The sequence below is a fragment of the Melanotaenia boesemani genome, chromosome 2, assembly GCF_017639745.1.
Source record: "Melanotaenia boesemani isolate fMelBoe1 chromosome 2, fMelBoe1.pri, whole genome shotgun sequence".
In the NCBI taxonomy this organism is placed as follows: Eukaryota; Metazoa; Chordata; class Actinopteri; order Atheriniformes; family Melanotaeniidae; genus Melanotaenia; species Melanotaenia boesemani.
In genome coordinates, this window is record NC_055683.1 from 24,584,114 (window position 1) to 24,603,763 (window position 19,650).

At 39.8% G+C, this 19,650-nt stretch overlaps 2 protein-coding genes across 2 annotated transcripts in view; one reads left to right on the forward strand and one right to left on the reverse strand.

Annotated features, from left to right (window-relative positions):
• Positions 1-12,570, reverse strand: gpr139 (G protein-coupled receptor 139). The gene is made up of 2 exons (XM_041970214.1): positions 12,181-12,570; positions 1-1,592 (listed from the first exon to the last, which is right to left on the reverse strand). The coding sequence occupies exons 1-2, from the start codon at positions 12,326-12,328 to the stop codon at positions 607-609; spliced, it is 1,134 nt and encodes a 377-aa protein (XP_041826148.1). The 5' UTR covers positions 12,329-12,570; the 3' UTR covers positions 1-606.
• Positions 12,571-19,650, forward strand: part of proza (protein Z, vitamin K-dependent plasma glycoprotein a) — a 24,799-nt gene continuing 17,719 nt past the window's right edge. The window contains exon 1 of the mRNA XM_041970194.1: positions 12,571-12,631. Coding sequence (XP_041826128.1) covers positions 12,586-12,631 — 46 coding nt within the window. The 5' untranslated portion in view covers positions 12,571-12,585. The remainder of the gene's footprint in view (positions 12,632-19,650) is intronic.

Genomic DNA, 19,650 nt, shown 5'->3' on the forward strand with positions numbered 1-19,650 from the left:
ATCGGCAGTGGACACACTGTCAGTGTCTCTGCCTGAGTGAATCCCCCCTTGAGGTGAAATATGCAGTGGCCAAGACCAAGTTTGGCCTCTGAAAAAGTCAACAGTCAAAAATGCAGCTGGTCAAAGCTCTTCGTTGTTGGCAGCAGTATGCAACAAGGACCCATGTCTGGTGCTTCACCAAGGATTTATTTAGTTGTTTTGTGAGTTTATGAATTTGAGATGTTGGCTCATGATCATGATACTCATGGTGGTAGTATTCCCTCATCTGTATGTTGTTGCATATAACAGATGTCTCTGTGTGTGTGTTCTTTTGTTCATCTACAAAGGAAATAATCTTCTTTGATAGTCTTGACAGCTTTGGGAATAGTTGATTGAGCGAGAGATGTCTTGCCATTTTCCGCCACATATCTGCTGTTTACTGTTCCAACTTGTTAGCCAGCCACTTCATTATCGCCGGCTAAACTGTCACTTGTGCTTTCTGGGCACCTTGACCTTTGTTTTTAAAGCCTTAGAGTCCCATGCTGGCAGAGCTAGTCGCCATGGAGACAAAGTCTGAACATGCTCCCCAACGATGAAAGGTTAGGGCGGCTGCAGTTGACTGTGGACTCAAGAGGAGATACAGATAGGCTTTCCATTTTTGTCATACTGGTAAACCAACATCTTGATACAATGGGAGTTGGCCGGTGAGATCCAGGGACTGCTTGTGATGGAGAAGTTATGGCTGGCATAAAATGGCGGGGGCTGCTTCCTGCAGTGGACCAGGGTGCGCAGCACATCGGCCGCCATGCCCCGGAAACGCTTGCTTATGAAGCAGTAGAGGAAGAAGTTGACCCCGGTGTTGAGCAGCGCCAGCATATTTGCCATATCGGTGAGGATGTGAAGCAGACGGCTGGCACTTTGTGAGGCTGGTGGAGGTGAGTAGAAGTGGTAGAGGATCATGAGGGTACGTGGCGCCCATAAAACAGCAAAAATGGAGGTGATGGCGAGAAGAATGGCGGTGGTCTTGCCAGTAGAATATCCACGCAGTCTGAAGCAGCTTCGGCGTCTGCGCAGTTTCCGCACGATGACAGCATTGAGGGAGAAGAAGACGGTACAGGGGAGGAGGTAGACAGTGGCACAGTGCGCCCACACCAGGACATGCTGTGCTGCTGTTCGTCCGGTCTCTCCTCCTCCTCCCTCATCGCCGCTGCCAACCCCAGGCAGACTGTGCCACAGCTCAGGCCACCAGTAATACGGAGCTGCAGAGAGCAAGCACCCAATGTACACAGCAAATATCACTCTGCGTGTTCGGGCTGGGTAGGAAACCGTGTGGTAGCGGAGTGGGTGGCAAACAGCAATGTAGCGGTCAATAGTGAGAGGCACTGTGATCCAGATGGAGGTGTGGATGGAGGAGAACTCCAGAACCTGCACTGCGTGGTTTAATGACGGTGGCAGCGGTGTAGCCAGAATGAAATCCTCCAATATGAAGTCAACAAAAACAATGAGGAGCAGAACTAGAACGTCAGCAGCTGCCAGGGCCAGGAGATAGTTGTAGGAAGACTTCTGACGACGCAGCACCAGCTGGGACAGGATGACCACAGTCAGGATGTTAGCTAGGAGAAGAGGGGGATGCAGGAGGGTGATTGAAAGTAGATAGACAGAGAAAATGAGAAAAGGAATGGCCAAGGAGGGAAACAGAGAAATTTAGTTAGTGGATGAGTAACTGAACAGCCAGCAATATACATGACAGCAATAGTCAGTTAATGGAAATAAAGTTGCTGCTGAAAAGACATTTAGTGCAGATAATTATACATGATCAACACAATAAAACACTTAGAAATAAAGGGTTAAGATGACATGAATTGGAAGGAAATCTTTCAGTGATATTGATATTAAACGAGCCTAACAATATGCCATGTGAGCACTAAATGAAAAACAGTTAAAAAAACACACATTTTGTCATTGTTCCCTGACAGTAATCCTTTCTCTGTTTAATGCTCCCCTCGTTTTTCCCCTTTTTGACACCTGCTGCGTAATTCCAGCAGCACCTGCCTCTCCCTCTGCCAAACTGTTATCTCTAATAAAGAGAAAAGCCACAACAAAAACAGGAGGCCTGCATACAGCATCACAGTCTTGGCAATCTGCTGAGTTCACTACTGTCTGCCATGCTGCCGACAATAATTTAGCTCCTAGAATTAAACACAAGGACAGCCCGTCTCTCCCTGTCGGTCTCTCTTTGTCAGTCTTTACCCCAGTACAGATTACTACCTTCTGATTAGTGTTGCCAAGTTTCTCTCCCCTTTTATTTGTTCCAGGTTTCTCTCCCAAGACACACAAAAATCCCAAGATTGATTTTCTTTCTCAAATAAAATATAAAGGCTGACAAAAAATACCTAAATGTGATGTTTGTCTTTGGTATTTTTACCATAACCATAACCTCTGTGTCTCAGCAAATGAGGATAACAGCTAAATGACTCTTACATGGAACTACACACCCTGTCTCATCCATTATTCCTCAACCATGGGCAACGTCTCTGGTTTTAGATCATAAGCATTCTTAACACATATACCAAATCTACTGCAGCAAGTAAACAAAATGAAGATTTTTATTATGTTGTGGTACAAGTGGAATATAAAATTAAAGGTCCCATATTATGCAAAATTCACTTTTTAATGGTTTTGGAACAGTCATACTGGTCCCCCCGCATGTGTAGGAGACCCGTAAGTGTGAAACTCTTTCAGGCGCTCTCTCTCCCCCCTGCTCCACCTCTAGGGAAGTAAGCGCTGAAATGAGCTTGTTTGAAAGCGTGTACGTTATGACGTCATAAGGGACAATAACCACTCCCCACAGAGCGATGGACCCGCCTACCGGCTCTCAAAGCCCGCCCTCTAAAAATCACCTAGCGCCCAGTGTTTTTCCCTCTTCGGCAACCCTCGTTAGCGGACATGGCTAAGCGACAGAAGCACTGTTCTGTTTGTGGCTGCATAAATGAACACGAAAACGTTTTTTTACTTCCATCCACTGAACCCACGAGGACTGAGTGGATTAATTTTATTTTTGGAGGAAATGTACCCGGAAAACTTCCAAAGGTTTTGCATGTCTGTGGCCAGCATTTCAAAGAGGACTGTTTCCACAACATGGGGGCATGGAAAGCAGGCTTCGCCAACCGTTTTAAGCTGAAGCCAGGTTCAATACCAACTGTCCGTGACACAGCTGGAGAGGTAAGAGCTGGCAGTTATTTTATCGTTTCGGCCTTATTAGTCTGATAGCTTGAAAATATATTACGCTGTAATCAGCGTCTAGTAACCGCTAAGGCCTAACCTGTCAATCACCTCATGACGGGCGATGCGATGGGCGGAGCCAACAGCTGAGCTGCTCCACCAGGGTTCCGCCCACCATAAACGGCACATTTCTGAAGCTGCTAAAAAGAGGGAGGTGAAGAGAAGCCGCTGCACTCAAACTGAGGGTCGATTTGTCCATACCATGGCGGAAATATTTCATTTAGATATTAATGAATGGTCTCAGATTGGGAATAAAGTGTATAATATGGGACCTTTAAAGTATTTTCACATTTTTTAAGTTTAACTTTCTGATGTACCACCAATCTCAGGGGACAAGAACTTTCTTTTCTAATATATTTTAACGCTAGATAATAATTGCAAGATAAGTGATTCCCTTCTTTGTGAAGGGGTGGGACTAATTAATCTTGATTATTCACATTTTAATTGCATAACAACATTTGCATCAAATAGCAACATTTATTAATTTAAATGTATTTTAGTTGATGACTGAATCAATAGACACAGACAATGTTGTAAAGTCAAGCTCTGGTAATGTCTGGAAAATGCTTTTAATTGCATTTTAAATTCAAAACAGTAGAAAAAGAACTATCACTGGCCTAAATTTAACAGACCTAAAGTTAAAATGCCATTATAAGTATTTTAAGTACCACTACTTCTCTAATTAAAAGTCTACAATGTGTTACATTAATTTTAACTTATTAAATGTTTTTGTCCACATTCTTTATTAATAGGCATTGATATCTGATTGTAAGTCAGGGCGGGATTAGCCAGTGACGACTTTGTATGTTTCATTTTCAGTTTGGTCATGGAGCAGAGGTGGACGTCTTCTGCTTTGACTGCTGCTTCTGCGCAGGTTCTAGCCTCTTGTGTGTTGTTTTAGTCTGGGCCTGTGGCAGCACCTACAGCTAATTGAGAAGACTTTACGTCTCCAAACGTCTCCAATAACGCCAGAAAATGTCGTTAGATTTTTTACTAGTCGCTTATTTGTAATAGAATTGCTAGAGGGGTCTGAAAACTTGCTAAATATAATGCCAAAGTCACTAAGTTTTTAGCCGAGCTCTGACGTGTGCAACAATGTATTTGTTGTACCAGGAACTTGTTTTGTTTTGTTCGGAATTTATTACATATACGGTATTTAAGCAAATAGGAATGATTTTATGGCTTATTCCTCTCGGTTGTCCTCTCATGCCACATGCAGTATTTTACAGGATGAAATTATAAGGTGTATATTAGGTCATGAACAAACAACAGATGTGAGCATTTTAGTCAAAGGACTTGTTCTCTTCCCATGCCTTATACAAGGACAGGGTGATATAGTCAAAATAATTTGTCAGTTTCAATTCAATTCAATTTTACAAATAAATATACTGGATGTCAAAGACTTTCTGAATGAAACCATAAGAAAATTTTAGTAAATGTGAGCTACAAAGCTTGTAGCTTGTCAGATGTTAGTGCACTTGTACACGTCATTTTAAATAGAAGTTTTTTTGTGTCACAGAAAAATGCTTTCTGATCCAACCAAAAAATCCAGAACTCAAATATGATAAAATACAGTCTAACTCCCCCTTTTTTTCTAAAATATTAAAGAACTATAGTACCTCACATATTGACAGGTTAATAATTATACACCAGCTTTTGGGTGGGAGGGGGTGGGGCATTATTTGAGGACATGTACCACATGTTTCCAAGTCACATGTACACACGTGCATATTAGTGCACCATCAAAAACAGGGTTACCGCTAAAATGATTGTACCATTATTCTATGCAGCTGATACCCTGAACCATGGCTATTGAACTTTGCAGTGCATGTGCTGAGTGTTTAACTCAAAGTGTTGACTAGGGTTTAAGTTGCATATTAAGTCTCCCTTTAACTTCAGTTATCTAAAAGTCAAGAACACACAACTCTGCATCTGTGCTTAACCAGGCGGTTCTCATGCAATCTGCTGGAACAGTACGAAGCCGTGTCCAGTGTCACATCAGACAAAGATTATTCTGACTTTGCTCTGTTGCTTTACTGACATTAAGGCGCTTAGCAGCAACCACCGTACATGCAGCATGTGTGATCGAGTCCCTCTCTGCAGTAATAGATCTGAAATTGGATTAAATATGGCAGCTTGGAGACTGGGACGTCGCACTTCACAGCCTCAATTGCTATCAAGTGATTACAAATTACAAAGCTGGCTCCAGATAATGATTGATGATGTGCACACAAGAGATGGAGGATGCGCAGCAGACGGTACAAACACACATTAATTTGTGTTTGACTCTGAACATATACACACATACATATCAGGACTGCACCAATTCATTAATGTCCCATCTATTAATAACCATAAATGATATGTCAACTGTTTAGAAAACAAATAAATATGTGTACACGACGGGCTGCTGGATTGCACAATTCCTGAAACCATCGTCTAGTTTCTGGATTTTTCAATTTGACTTTAGCTTGATTGTGTTTTTGATTGTTTGGTCTTAGATGATTTTTTTTTAAATAATTTTTATTTCAGCATATTCAGAAAACATACCGAAGGATTAAGTTGAACTAACGGATATTTAGATTAATCATATTTCCAGGATGATTTTTTTTTCCCAGGGCAATTTTCTCATGTTGTTCAAGTTAGTCCTTTTTTTAAAAAAAAATGTTCATGTTTATAAAAAGAATTTCCATAAAAATGTTAATAAATATTATATTATATTATATTATATTATATTATATTATATTATATTATATTATATTATATTATATTATATTATAAACTAGTTGTCTCTGTATTATGTAGGTTTCTGTTTCCTTGATTAATGTTAAACTTTCCGTTGTGATTTGCCAAAGGAATTTATCTGCACAACAAAAGTTAGATTTTTCTTGTTCTGGCATCTTAAATGTAAGTGTTGTCTTAGTAATTTTGGATCAAAAGAATTAACAACATATAGATGATATTACATGTTGGGTACTCTAGAATAAAGTCTGACCTATACTATCAAACTTTATGCAAATTTGGTTTGTTTGCAAGATTTTCTTTGGTCATCACTAATAAAAAAACTCTCAGCATGCTTCTTTTCCCACAAAGACACCACACACAGCTGTCAGTGTGTCACTGCAGCCTCTCACCTGGTTAATCCAGCATAAGAGGGTCTTATCAGTGCCTGTTTCCATGGAGGGAAGTTTGCTGCTAATTACATTACAAATCCAACACAATGGACATCACCTGTAATCCACTTTCTCTATTGTACTTGTGCCTATCAACCCTCTTGCTGCTGTGCACAAACTGCTGAACATAGAGGAGTGACATAAAATGGAAACAGTGAGATGCTGACTATCACTAGCTGGGTATTATTCTGTTGGGGCTGAAGCAGGGCCCTGTACAGATGAACAAAAGGGATCTGTTGTGAGCTTGACGTTTCCATTTAGCTGCAGCCACCCTGCAATCGGTGGCCCATCCGTTTCAATTGATTCCTGCTTTTTACATTGTGTCTGGAGTGGGATAGATCTGCTTGGCATTCAGCAGGTATGAGGTGGCACACTCAAGGCTCGTCTCAGCGGGGACTGGGGAAGCCGAGGTGGATACACAACACAGAAGAAACACACACTGAGATAAATGCATAGTTTCCTCATGTGTTTTTGTTTTTCAATGGAAAATAAGCATCTCCAACTAAGACATGTATTAGAATAATTTAAGACAGATTATTGCATGTTTCTGTTTACATATGCTGGTAATTTCAAGCATGTTTGCTGCAGTGACTTGTTGTCTATATGTGCAGGAGTGATTTTGTGTGTCCTCTCCCCCTGCTGCTATTCTAATATAAGGAGGGACAGGGCCATTGACGTTGTTTAGCGGGAAAAGAGAAGGCACAGCATGCTCCCTGAGGTGTGTAACGAGGCTGACTCACCCCACCATTAAAGGGACGTGTTCAGACGGGCTTTCGACAAACGACATTGCACATTTAACCCCTAAAAAAACCAGAGGTAAAACAAGAGTGACTGCCACTTGTTTGTGCAGGAGTCATTAGGCTTTCTCATGGGCCCAGTATAAAACACACAGAATATTGCAAAAAACAAATGTCAATTAAAAAGGCAATGAAAGTGAGCATTAGGATTATTTAGAGGAGTTTGTAGGTTAAGGTTATGGCAGCATACCTGGAGGATAGCAAGAGTAGAAGAGAGGTAAAGAGACAGATGAGGAAATGGAAGGTGAAGAAAAGGGTCTGAATAAGATCACAGAGAGTTAAAGAAAGTGCAAATGATTCAGAGCGAATAGAAGGCAGGATTAGAGAGAAAGACAGAGGTGCAGAGGAGAGGTGATAGGAAGAAAGGAAGGGAGGCGAGAGACAGAGAGGGGGTGAATTTCAAAGCTTGCTTCAAAGGTCACAAGCACTTTGTTCCTGATGACAACCATTTCCCCTTTGTCTTCCCTAAGTGTCAGACTGGACATAAAGCAGGACCATCCTTAACTCCCTAGTGGACAAACCTGGGGGCACATTTTAATTACAAAGCCACAAAAAAGTATGTATGCAATATTGAAAGTCAGATTTATCAGCATAAGTGTGAGATGCAAATGTGAGAAATCACTCAGGCAGAGTTTATTTTAAATATAATCTATCTGGGTTGGGTATTAATAGGAAATTGTCGAAGAAGCTCAAAAGCAAAAAAAAAAAAAAAAAAAAAATGGATGAGATAAGGATTGAAACAGGATATTTAAATTTAATGGGCATAGTCGGAGTCATAGAGGGGAACTGTGTGCAGCTAATGATATTGACGAGACTGCAGTGCTCAGCTGCCAGCTCACCTCAACAGCAATTCATTTTAAAGACGGGCCTCAGTGAATGAAGGTTTGGAGATGACTGCCCTTGTGCTCTGCATGAACACCCCAGCTTACTGCGTTTCTAAAACAATGCTGATATTGCTCATGTGCACTTTTTTCACAATTTTTTTATGAATTATCATCATTGAGAGGGCAGTAAAAGAGGTAGACAGTAGATAAATATCAGAGAAAGAAATTAAATTTGGAGCTGTGAAAGGAAAAAAAAGTCTAAATGTTTGACAACTGAGGAAAATGACTCATTTAAACAACGCTCAGCTCTGCAGAATAATAATAACCTGTTTGATACTGAATACAATTCAATCGGTGGTGTTTTCAGCAGCAGTAACAGCGTTTTGATGTGTTTGGTTAAACAAAATCCTCTCCATCACCACACATCTCTGATTTATTACCTCAAACAACACCTCCCTCCTCTCTTTCCACCTCCCACACCCTCTCTGGCCCATCTCTACCACGACAAGTTGATTCCAGTCATGTTTTTGTTTTTAACTCTAGACTTGCGACAAACCAAAGCTCACAATCTCAACCTTCTTCCATGTGTTTTATTCATTTAGTTTCCCCATGTTGTTCATGCCTCCCTCTTTGTCCAGTCTACCTCACCCAATCTCAAAGTCAACTTTTAGAGTGATAGTATCTATTACCAAGCCCCCATCCCACCCTAGGTGCCCGGTCGCTGGTGCAGATTGACAGATCAATGGCTGAAACAGAAAATCGATGGAACCCATCTCTTCATTAAGTAGCAGCTGACACTTGGCCTACATTGCATTGTTGAAGGGAGGTTGTCAGTGCTGAGCATTCCTGACCTTCTTGAATGGGTTTATAAGTGGGCTTGGGAGGAGATGTTCTCCAACTTGCTTGAATCCTCACTTTGTGGCATACCTCAAAGATACAGTAAGGTATGTGAACAGACAGAATTTTGTTCAAATATTTGTTTTTATTTGCTTTGAAGTTTGTGATCGTCTGTCTGCAAATAGAAAGAAAAGATGGTAATGATGCTTGAAAGTAGTAACTTAGATTGACAAAAAAAATCACCTTTGTTCTCAGATTCTTTCACCCAAACCCTCATTTTACTCGATTTCCTCTGCTCCTTGTTCTTATGAGGACCAGGGTTACCTCCAGGATTTGCTCTCCAACTCTGAGTATCAATCCCCGAAGATTCTGTTGTTCCCACAACTTTCTCATTCATTGCCCTAAACCACAGGTGTAAAACTCCGGTCCTCAAGGGCTGGTATCCTGCAGGTTTTCACTGTTATCCTGATCTAACACACCTGACTGAAATTAATGGGTTATTGGGAAGAAGTTGACAAGAAGCTGTTGGATCCATTTGATTTTATTCAGGTGTGTTAAATCAGGGAAACAATGAAAACCTGCAGGATACCGGCCCTCGAGGACCGGAGTTTGACACGCCTGCCCTAAACCCTTTTCCTAACCATAGCTACCTCTCAGATTTCATCACAAGTAAATTACTTTATATCATTTAATGTGGTTCATATTAATAAAATAATCTCAGAGACCTCAAGAGGCTCATCTTTTAAGAGGTTAAGCACAAATCTACTGATTTGATTTATCCGAAAATTGGATAAAAAACAATGACTAATTTAATAAACTTTATGATTTTACAGTATATTAAGTAACAACTGTAGCAGAGTTTAACATAATCTGCCTAGTAGATTTGTACCTTAATGCACTTTCTAGAATAACATATTTTACTGACATTATCACATTTTTTACGTGATTTAAATGCAGACAAACACAGGTGAATTTCATGCATAACAGCAAAAAAAAAAAAAAAAAAAAAAAAAGAAAATTCTTATGAAGCATGTTCATTAAAAAGAGTGTGTGGAGAAATTTTGACTCCCACATGAAACTGGCTGAGTTGCTGCAGACATCCTGAACACCATCATTTGAGTATCCACTTATGTCACACTGTGCTGTTCATCGGTTGATGGCTTTCCAGTGCACAGTTTGTGTCTTTCCAGTGAGTGCTTTGAGACATGCTGTACTTTACAACGAACAGACTTCGCCTCTGTCTTCCCAGCATAATAAAGACTGAGGCAAAGAAAAACTTCTCCATTGTTCCTGTAAGATTAGATGTATAATGTGTAACGAGAGATAGAAACCATGAGAATGAGTTTGTGATTAATTAAAAATGTGGCAATTCATTTCAGCACATTCGCCTGCAGCACCCCCACTCAGGGCTCAGAGGTGCTACTTCACTAGGTCCTCTGTTATTAATCTTCTTCTCCCTATTACCGCTCAGATCTCCCTCTCTTCACACCACTGTTGTTCTTCTTCTGTGTGCCCTTGTCCTCCTTCTTTTCAGTCTAATCATGCAGTGTCCAGTTCATCACTTCCTTAGTTTACGCAGTAATCTTTTCCCACCACTTGACTTGCTAAATCCCTCTTCTCATCACCGTCCTATGTCCCAGTTCCTCCTTCAAGTCTGCGCTCTTGGTGTGACCCCTCTCTGCCTGCATCATTCAGGTCAAAGAGTCGATGTTTCAGTGCATTACCGATCCCCCTGTTGCTGTTAACCAACGTTTTGCTGTCTGATAATCAAAATAACAGCCTTCTATCCAATAAGAGTGTTTAATGTGTGAGGGTCTGTAGGTCATGCTGCTACTACTATCACATGCTGTGCTCATGAAACATTCATGATTCAGTTTGAGTGGAACAAGCTGTGTCACAGTGATTGAACAAGTCGCTGCTGCAAAGTATCAGCTCGCTGCACTGGGCTCTGCCATCGGTTCAGGGGACAACTGTAAGATTGCCACACACTTAAATTATTCTTACTCAGTGATTAAACAAACAGCCTCAATCACATTTGTAAAGGCAACTCAGCAGCAGCATCAAAGAAATGGCAGCAGGGTGAATTGCTCATGCAACATTCACCCTCATCCAGGCAACATGATGAGGTGAGATTTGATCAAAACCAATGATTTCTTTACTTTAAAAGACAACAAATCTCTCAAGCAACTGCAGTCTTGGCACACAAAAGCTTTTCACTTTGCAATGCAGATTTGTTTTGAGCCAGAACAGCTCACTTAGTTGATAGCATCTTACTTCCATTCTTTATCAAGGGAGCTGGATCAGATCTTTAGCAGATTTGTTATAAGTGAGGATTAAGACAAGTAAGACATGTGAAGCCCCTGCATGAATACACCAAAGGCATACAGTCTTCATATCATATCAAATCTCTCAGTAAGCCATATCTTAAAATTACACAGCTAAATGTCTGAGATAGTAAATGTCCAGCTATTTGGTTGCGAGTCAGAGCAGATTGATTGTATATCTGAATGTCCAGCTGCCTTTCAATACCCCAATCTCTGATTAGGCATTATCACATTTCCTTTTTTATTTGACCTCGGGATTTTCTGCTTTTGTCTCTTCCAGAGTCTGTCTCTCAGTTTGACACACACGCACTCATATACAGACATACATGCCTCTTTGCCTCCCTGTGTGAGACTAGGTCAACGCTCATAGATCACGCAGTGGGACAGAGGCAGTGAATCGGTCTGACAGTGACTGTGAATGGACTAATCATTCAATGATAAAGACAGAAGAAAGAAGAATTACTAAATCAGGTCATTGAAAGAAGCCATGTTAACACACACCTGTCCTAGAGGTCAAGTCACAATTATTGCTCACACTATTTCTGATGCAGTTATAAATACACAATTTCCTAATGGAAGCAAAAGAGCTTTAGAATTACAAATTCATCACAAGAGAGTATTTAATGCACAGACACATAAAGTTGCTGTTATTTGCCATACTGGGGACAAATGCATGAGAAAGTCTAGACAGGAGAAAGTTCAGACAGCCACAAGCAGACACATACAAAGTATGCATGGATGCACAAGTGATGGCCACAAGGTCAGAATGACAAATCAACAGTATGTGTGAATGACACTCAGGGGGAGTCAAGCACAATACACTCTCTTAGTCCTGAAAACAAGTGCACAGCAAATCAAAATGCGAAGTGTAACTCTGGCAAAACCATTGATGCACCTTATAATATATTTGAGCAAGCTGAGAAAATAAGACATGCATTTACACATTCATGTGCACGACTCTTACCTGGGAGGCCGAGACAGAGCAGGACACTGTAGTAGATGACAGGTAGAGGTCCGAGAGGGCATCCCTGAGAGACCTCCGAGGGATTTTGCCCCGTGCTCCAGGTGCTCCCATTTGGAGAAAGAATTGGGAAGATGTGGTTGGGCTCCATGGTTTCTTCCTTGTCCTCTTCCTCAGCTGAGCTCAGTGTCAAGAAGTCTGGCCATGCGATCAAACCGCCCCGGTTGGTGGCTTGGAAGAGAGGGTGCTCTGTCCTTGGGTGCCAATCAACCTGAGTGTGTGCTCGCACGCATTTACGCAAGACAGCAAGCTTGAGTGTGTGAGAAGGGGGGGGGGGGGATAGGATGAGCTGGAGGAAGGAGAGACAGCACACGAGGAGAAGCGAGAAATGATGTGTGTTAGTAGGTGATGGAGAGGAAGGCGGCGAGAGGAGCGCAGAGGGAGGCGATAGGAGGTGAGTGTGAAGGTAGAAGTGGTGAGGGGAGGATGCTGCATGAGTGTGAGCTGGGGGGATCGGGAGCGAGTCGAGAGCACAGTGGGCGGAGGGAGAGGAGGAGAGAGGGAGAGAATGAAGGAAGGAAAGAAAAAGGAAGATGGATAGAAATGGAGACACCATGGAGAGAAAAGAGGGAAAGAGATGGAGACTGAGACTGGATGCAGGTGGAAGGCAGAGGGGAGGTGGAGAGATGCTTAGAATGGGAAAGAGGTGTTGGAGGACAGAGACACAAAGAGATAATAAAACTGATCAGGAGACAGATGTGATGGATGAGAGAAGATAAAGGGGGGTTAAGTTGACTGTGGAGGAGTGCTTGCTGTTTATTTTTTTGCCACTTAATATTTGTTGCTGTTACATATCATGACCATACTGTCCAGTCAAATACGTTCACGTGACTGGATGTTTGACTGGAAGATGGAGCTGGAATTGGTTGCAGAGTCTCATTTGCTATGCAGTGTGAACGATCTGAATCTTCAACTACAATGTGCTAATAAGCTCTGGGCTGGAACAGAAACACTCATCAAGACACATTGAAATCTGTGGTTTATTGGTTGATTTTAAGGTTGACTGCAAAGAAGCAACAAAACAAAAAGATTATTTTGTGCATTGTGTAAAAAGTTAGGATACCTTTAATGCCACAATGCACTGCTTTTCCCACTTTAATAACATTTCATATATCTGAATTCACTTGGGAAATACATAAGCGGCACTGGAGAGAAGTGTTAGGACTGTATGGAAAATGCACCATTTAAACTCAGCAGAGAGCATAGTAATGTCTCAAAACTGTTTGTCAAAAACACAATTAATGTCAAAGTCTGTTCCCTTTAGTGGCTGCCACATCAAATCATCTGCCTCCATCTCTACCTTCTGGCCAGCCCTTTTATATACAGAGCGAGAGGACCAGATATACAGTAATATATATATATATATATATACACACATATATATATATATATACATATATATAAACTATGCAACTGGAAAAATGAGTGCATTACAGCCACAAAGTGGTCCGGAGTGTGGACAAGAATGTTTCCAAGAGCCCAAGCTGTCAAACTTTTAGTGTGTCTAATAAATTTTCCCAATCCCATGCACACCCCCCCTCCATCATACTGTCACGCCACCCCCCCCACCCCCTCCGACCTGGTTTAAGAACCACTGATTTATCCTCTTAAAATCCTTAAATTTATGTTAAAAGTTTATTTGAAACAATGGATGGTTTTACATAATGACAATGTTTTTTATGGATAAGAGACTTGTTGTGGACCATCTATTTTACTGGACTACTTTTCTGAACTCTTGCTGATGTAACAGGGCCATTTTTGCTGCAGTATTATCTGCTACTAGAGCACATTAAGGCTTGAAAGATAAGCTGCATTGGTGACTGGTCAAAAGTAATTGTTTACCGAATCTACAGTTATGATAAACCATTAAAATATCAAGAATCTTAGCTTTCTAATGGTGCATAACGTGTGTAGACACTTGGAAAGGAGACTGAGCAAAATACATATTTATTTGTCATGTCCCACACACAGGAAATCTGGTAACAATGGGTTAAGTCTTTGGGTCCCACAAATAAATTATTCTGAAGTAGTCAGAAATATCAGTTCCAGGATTAAAAGGGAGAATAGCACCTGGGTGCACACACTAATCTTCAATTACAATGCTGCACTTGAGGCTAAACAATTGGGCACGACTTTATTTTTCTCTGCAGTAACATACAGGTGCATCACAATAACTAGAATACCAAGACAAAGTTAATTTCTGTGCCAAATTAATCCCAAAAATCAAACACATCATTATAAACATCATAAACATCATTATGAGTGTGAGGCACCTGATTTATAACCACATCCCAAACTACAGTTCTTGTTTTCCACATCTCACCTCCCTCCACAATAACTAATTTATATGCCATAATTTATTAGTGTGAATGTATAACAACAATTATGTCCTATTACATAATGATTTACAGTAGATTGCTTCAAGTTGCAGGAGTTACATGTGCAGAAATAAAAGATTCAGAGTAGTCTTAGTAAGAGCTCGGTCTAATATCATTTTCATTTAGCTAGGTTTCAGTTGTGTCTCTGCTCTCCTGGGACCTTCTCGTTCCCATCAGGGCCTAATTCACCTCTCTAAGAGTGTGTAGAAACTGAATCTTCTCTCTGCTGTCTGATCAAGATATACTATTACATATTAGAGGTAGTGCATGGGATTGCGATAAGAAACCAAGGGTAGATTATATCAAAGATTTTACAAAAAGAGAAAGAAAGAGGTTTTCTTGTGGAAGAAAATGAGTCACTGTGCTTGTGGAAAACAAGGGATCACAAATGGTTCATTTGTGTACTTGCTAGACTTTCCTACTAGAAACAGAAGATTACAAAACTGTCTGTGAATGTCTGTTTTTGACACTTCAGATGTGGGAAGAAGTGAATGTTAGAGACAGAAGTGGAAAAGAGCAATCATGTGTTCTTAATTCTTTTTTCCTACATGTGGACAAATGAGCTGCAGGGGCTGTGAAAAGGGGAGCACTGTGAGGATGTGTTAAATAAAATATGACCTGATGACGTACATTGATCACAGAGAAATGTGAGGCAGAGGAAGATGATTTTTCACAAATAACTGGCATGGTTGTAACAGGCCCCCAGGGGTAGTATCTGCAAGAATCAATCTAGGCTTAAAAATTTTCCATTGGCTGTTGGTCATTGAAGCCAGATTTTCTTGCAAAAAAAAAAAAATAAAAAATAAAATAAAAATTAAGCAAAATGAAAACATTATACTGATTGATTATTTAGTAGTTACCAATTTGGGATTTATTTGCCATGTCGAAGTAAATTTTTTTGTCTGTCTTTAATGCCTTTCATAAGTGCCCCACTCTCAGACTCTGAACCCTGATATTACTGAGGTTTGTGGAGGCCTGGAGGCATCTCAAATGGCTCTAAAGGATGGACAGTTCACCACTTGTCATCTCTGAGTAGCAAAGTCTTCAGGGGAGGCGTATTTAGAGAGTATGGCGGGATGATACCACAAATTTAGGTATCGATCCGATACCAAGTAAATCCAGGGTAAGTATTGACGATACCGATATAGATACGATCCTTTTGTGCTGCAAATTTCACAGTAAAAAATTCACAATTATTTAGTAAGCTTTCCTTGAATTATCTATCATTATAATTATTATAATCAAACACAGTATAAAGATTATTGTCAAATAAAACACCTTTTTTGAATGGCAGGATGACCCCCCCCAAAAGTCCCCCACCACCTCCCCACCCCTGATCTCGCTGATATGGATCTATATCAATACAAGTCTTGGAATCGATAGTATCGATATTTAGATTAATCTGCCCAGCCCTAATAGAGAGAACCTACTGGGCCTGAGGCTGCAAGTGTTGCATAACTGGGAGGGGTGGGGGAGTTATAATGCAAAAACATTTAAAGAATTGAAAAGGGAGAAAAGCAAGAAATTATATTCCAGCAGCTGAATGACCCTTGCCCTTAATGTTTTGATGTTCAGTGTTCAAAAGCCCAGATTTTCAGATGCCAGGTTATTGCAGTATATTCAGTACACACTCATACAATACCCCATCTATCTGAACAGCATGGTTTCTCTACAGATAGAGCTAAATTGTTAGAGCTGATGCAACAGTGTTTATGAGACCAGCCTGTAAAAATGACCTTTTCCTGCTGTGAAGCGAGACAAACGAGGTCACATTCTCATTCCAATGGTGGTCATTAATTCCTCAACGGCAAATTGAGTTTTGAAACCATCAAGGCAACACTCACCTTCTTTCATATCATCCTCTCTCATCTTAGCTCTCCAAAAGTGATGCTGCTATGCCTATGTTTAAACATTGTAGGTCTACATGTTCTGTCATATCTAAATGCTGGTATACATAAATACATTAAAATGGCAGATATTCGTCTTTGGAAAATTAAGCCAGAAAACACAAGCTGACTAAGGTTTATAAATAATGTTGTGTAGTGTGTCTTAGAAAATATAGTGCTTCAAATTGTTTTTAATCTTTGTAAACAAAGTATCCACACTTTATTTCTCTATGAACAAAAAAGGGTTTATGTATTCATTCATGTTTTTAACAAAATCATATAGTTATTGACCACATTGTCTGATTATGCATGCATTCTTTGATTGTATTTCTCACAATCCCAATAGCTTTGCCCTTGCTCTGCTCATTAAATATAGTTGGCTTTGCTGTGTGAACTCAAACTACAGCTATCAATGGAAAACATCAACCAATGGTGCTGCAACAGCACAAACACTTTGCTGCTATAGTTGATGCTTCTAACTTTGTCAGCCGAGGGATGTCACCAACAGCTGCCAGTTTGCACATTCAGCCAAAAAGTCATGGCTGTATGCAGATTAAGGTGGGGTTGAATGTGGGTGAAGCTTGATAAATGATAGGCGTGGTCACATGCTATAAAATTGGCTAAGACAAACACCACCATCTACTGGATAACTTAAGGAAGTACAAATACAACTCGAAACATTTAATGAAAGTTGATATTTAAGACAAGGCAAGTTTATTTGTTTAACACAATTCCACGACAGGATGATTCAAAGTGCTTTACAGAAACATTCAAACATCAGAAATTAAGAAGCATATTTAAGACTGAAAAAAGAAAAAGTAAAAAGTAAGAACATTGGATAAAAAAAAGTATTAAAATGTGATAAAATGTTACAGACATCACATCTACTGTTCAAGACAGTAAAAATATCCATTGTCAGGAGTGGTGTCAAAATCGGACCATTTCTCAACATCACTGATTAAAGTTCCTTTATTATTACTATAGTGTGCATAGTACACATATAAATATTAGGGCTGGGCTAACAAACCCATTTCTGTGACTAACAAACACAGTTTGTTAGTCACAGAAATGGTTTTGCTGAGCTGTTAGATTTTGATTCTGGACATTCTGTGGATACCACATACCTGACGCTACACCTGGAAACGAGATGTTAACCCCTAAACTCCCGCGGAGGCAGCAGGTGCAGAGGTATTAAAATAAATAGTCAAGCTAAGAATGAATAAAGAGAGAAATTATAGGCCAGAAATCTGGATAATGAAGCACTAAACGTGCATGGATGGAAGCTATTGTGCATATTGTGAATATTTCTCTCTCCTCACCATCTAGAAGCTGTGAGATTCTAATCCTGCTTTCTGTCTGTTCACCTGATGCTGATATTCATCACATATTGTTCCTTCTGTGTTTAGAAGGAAGCAGCTTCACAGCTTTAAATATTTCCTGATGATTTTTACCTTTTAGTTAGTAAATCCTAATATAAAAATATTTTAACTGTTGCTGTTTAAAGAAAAAAACTGCTGCTAAACCTGTTTATATGTTTATTGCAGGGGTCTGCAGTCCAAAGAGCCCTTTTCCCCTCAGCCAGCTAAATAAAACTCCTTTAGAGGTGCAAATGTTACGAGACCTTTCCAAAAAGGCAACATTTATATATATGTATATATATATATATATATATATATATGTATATAAATATATTTAATGAAGAGCCACTGTAAGATATTAGGTTTTAAAAATAAGAAAAACATAAAACCTTTATAATAACCAAACGTTCTTCTAAGGCAGGGCTTTCCATGTATCCCTGCACCAACACACCAAATTAGGTGGCTCTAACAGCCAATCAGGTTCTACACAATGACTCATTAATTTGACTCAGGTGTGTTGGTGCAGGGATACATGGAAAACCTGCTGGATTTCAGCCCTCGTAGGACCGAATTGAGTAGCCCTGTTCTAAGTGATGTAGATATGTGGAAAATGATGTGAGGAATATATATATATATATATATATATATGTATATATATATATATATATATATATATATATATATATATATATATATATATATGTATATACACACACACACACACACACACATATCAGGGCTGTTAAATGATTAAAGATTTTAATCAGATTAATGACAACTTTCAGTGATTCTGCTGTAGAAAATAAAGGTCGCTCAAACCAAAAAAATGAACAGCACTGTGTACAGGTTCATGGAAGGAGTCTGAAAGCACATGACTGTGACATCAAAGGCACTGTGACATCAAAGGCACTGTGACATCAACTGATCTGTGACATCATCTATGAGGTATAAAACATTCCGAGACTCAAAACACCACATTCTACAGACAAGCTTATTACAAAACAGTTAATCTGTGCTGCAGTTTTAGTTTTTTGATTTCTTTTTGACAAATTTTAGCAAAGACTCCATGGAAAAGATGTCCGTTACTTTTGACTGGAAAATAGTGTCACGCATTCACCCAGCAACCCTACATCATTATAAAGAGGAAAAAATAGATGAGATCCTCCAAATGTTTACATCGATGAAAGAACCGGAGTTCAGGGATCAACCTCCAAACAACATTTTTCATATCCTAAAAGTATCTCTGGCTTTGTTAAAAATTAAAAACAAGGAATGTACTACCTACAAAAACCTTCAAGAAATGAAAGAGCATAGTACAGCTGAACAAGCTTCTCATGAAAAACTGGAGAGGGAGGAAAACCAGTTTGAGACAGTCAACACAGAGTCAGAAGTGACATGTCTTCAAATTAGTTTTAATTATCTCGAGGACCAGCTAAAACAAAACAAGCAAGAATTGGCTGAGACAAAACACGACCTAAAAAGGAAAAATAATAAAATTCAGCAATTGTCTGGGGCCTTGGAGAAGGCAAATTCCAAGACAGGTTTGCTGATTAAGGACTATAACGCACAGAAGATGAAGAATTCGGAGCTCCAAAAGTCAGTGCACGATTATCAAAAACAGGAACAGGAGAATAAAGCAACCTACAAAAACTACACTAATATCGAGAAGATGCTCCGCCAAGAAAATTATCAGCTTTCCCAAAACTTAACAAACTTCGAGGAATTCAAGAAAGAATATGAACAAATGAAACACCAAAATGAGGTGTTTAAGGAAACTCTTGTGCAGAGTAC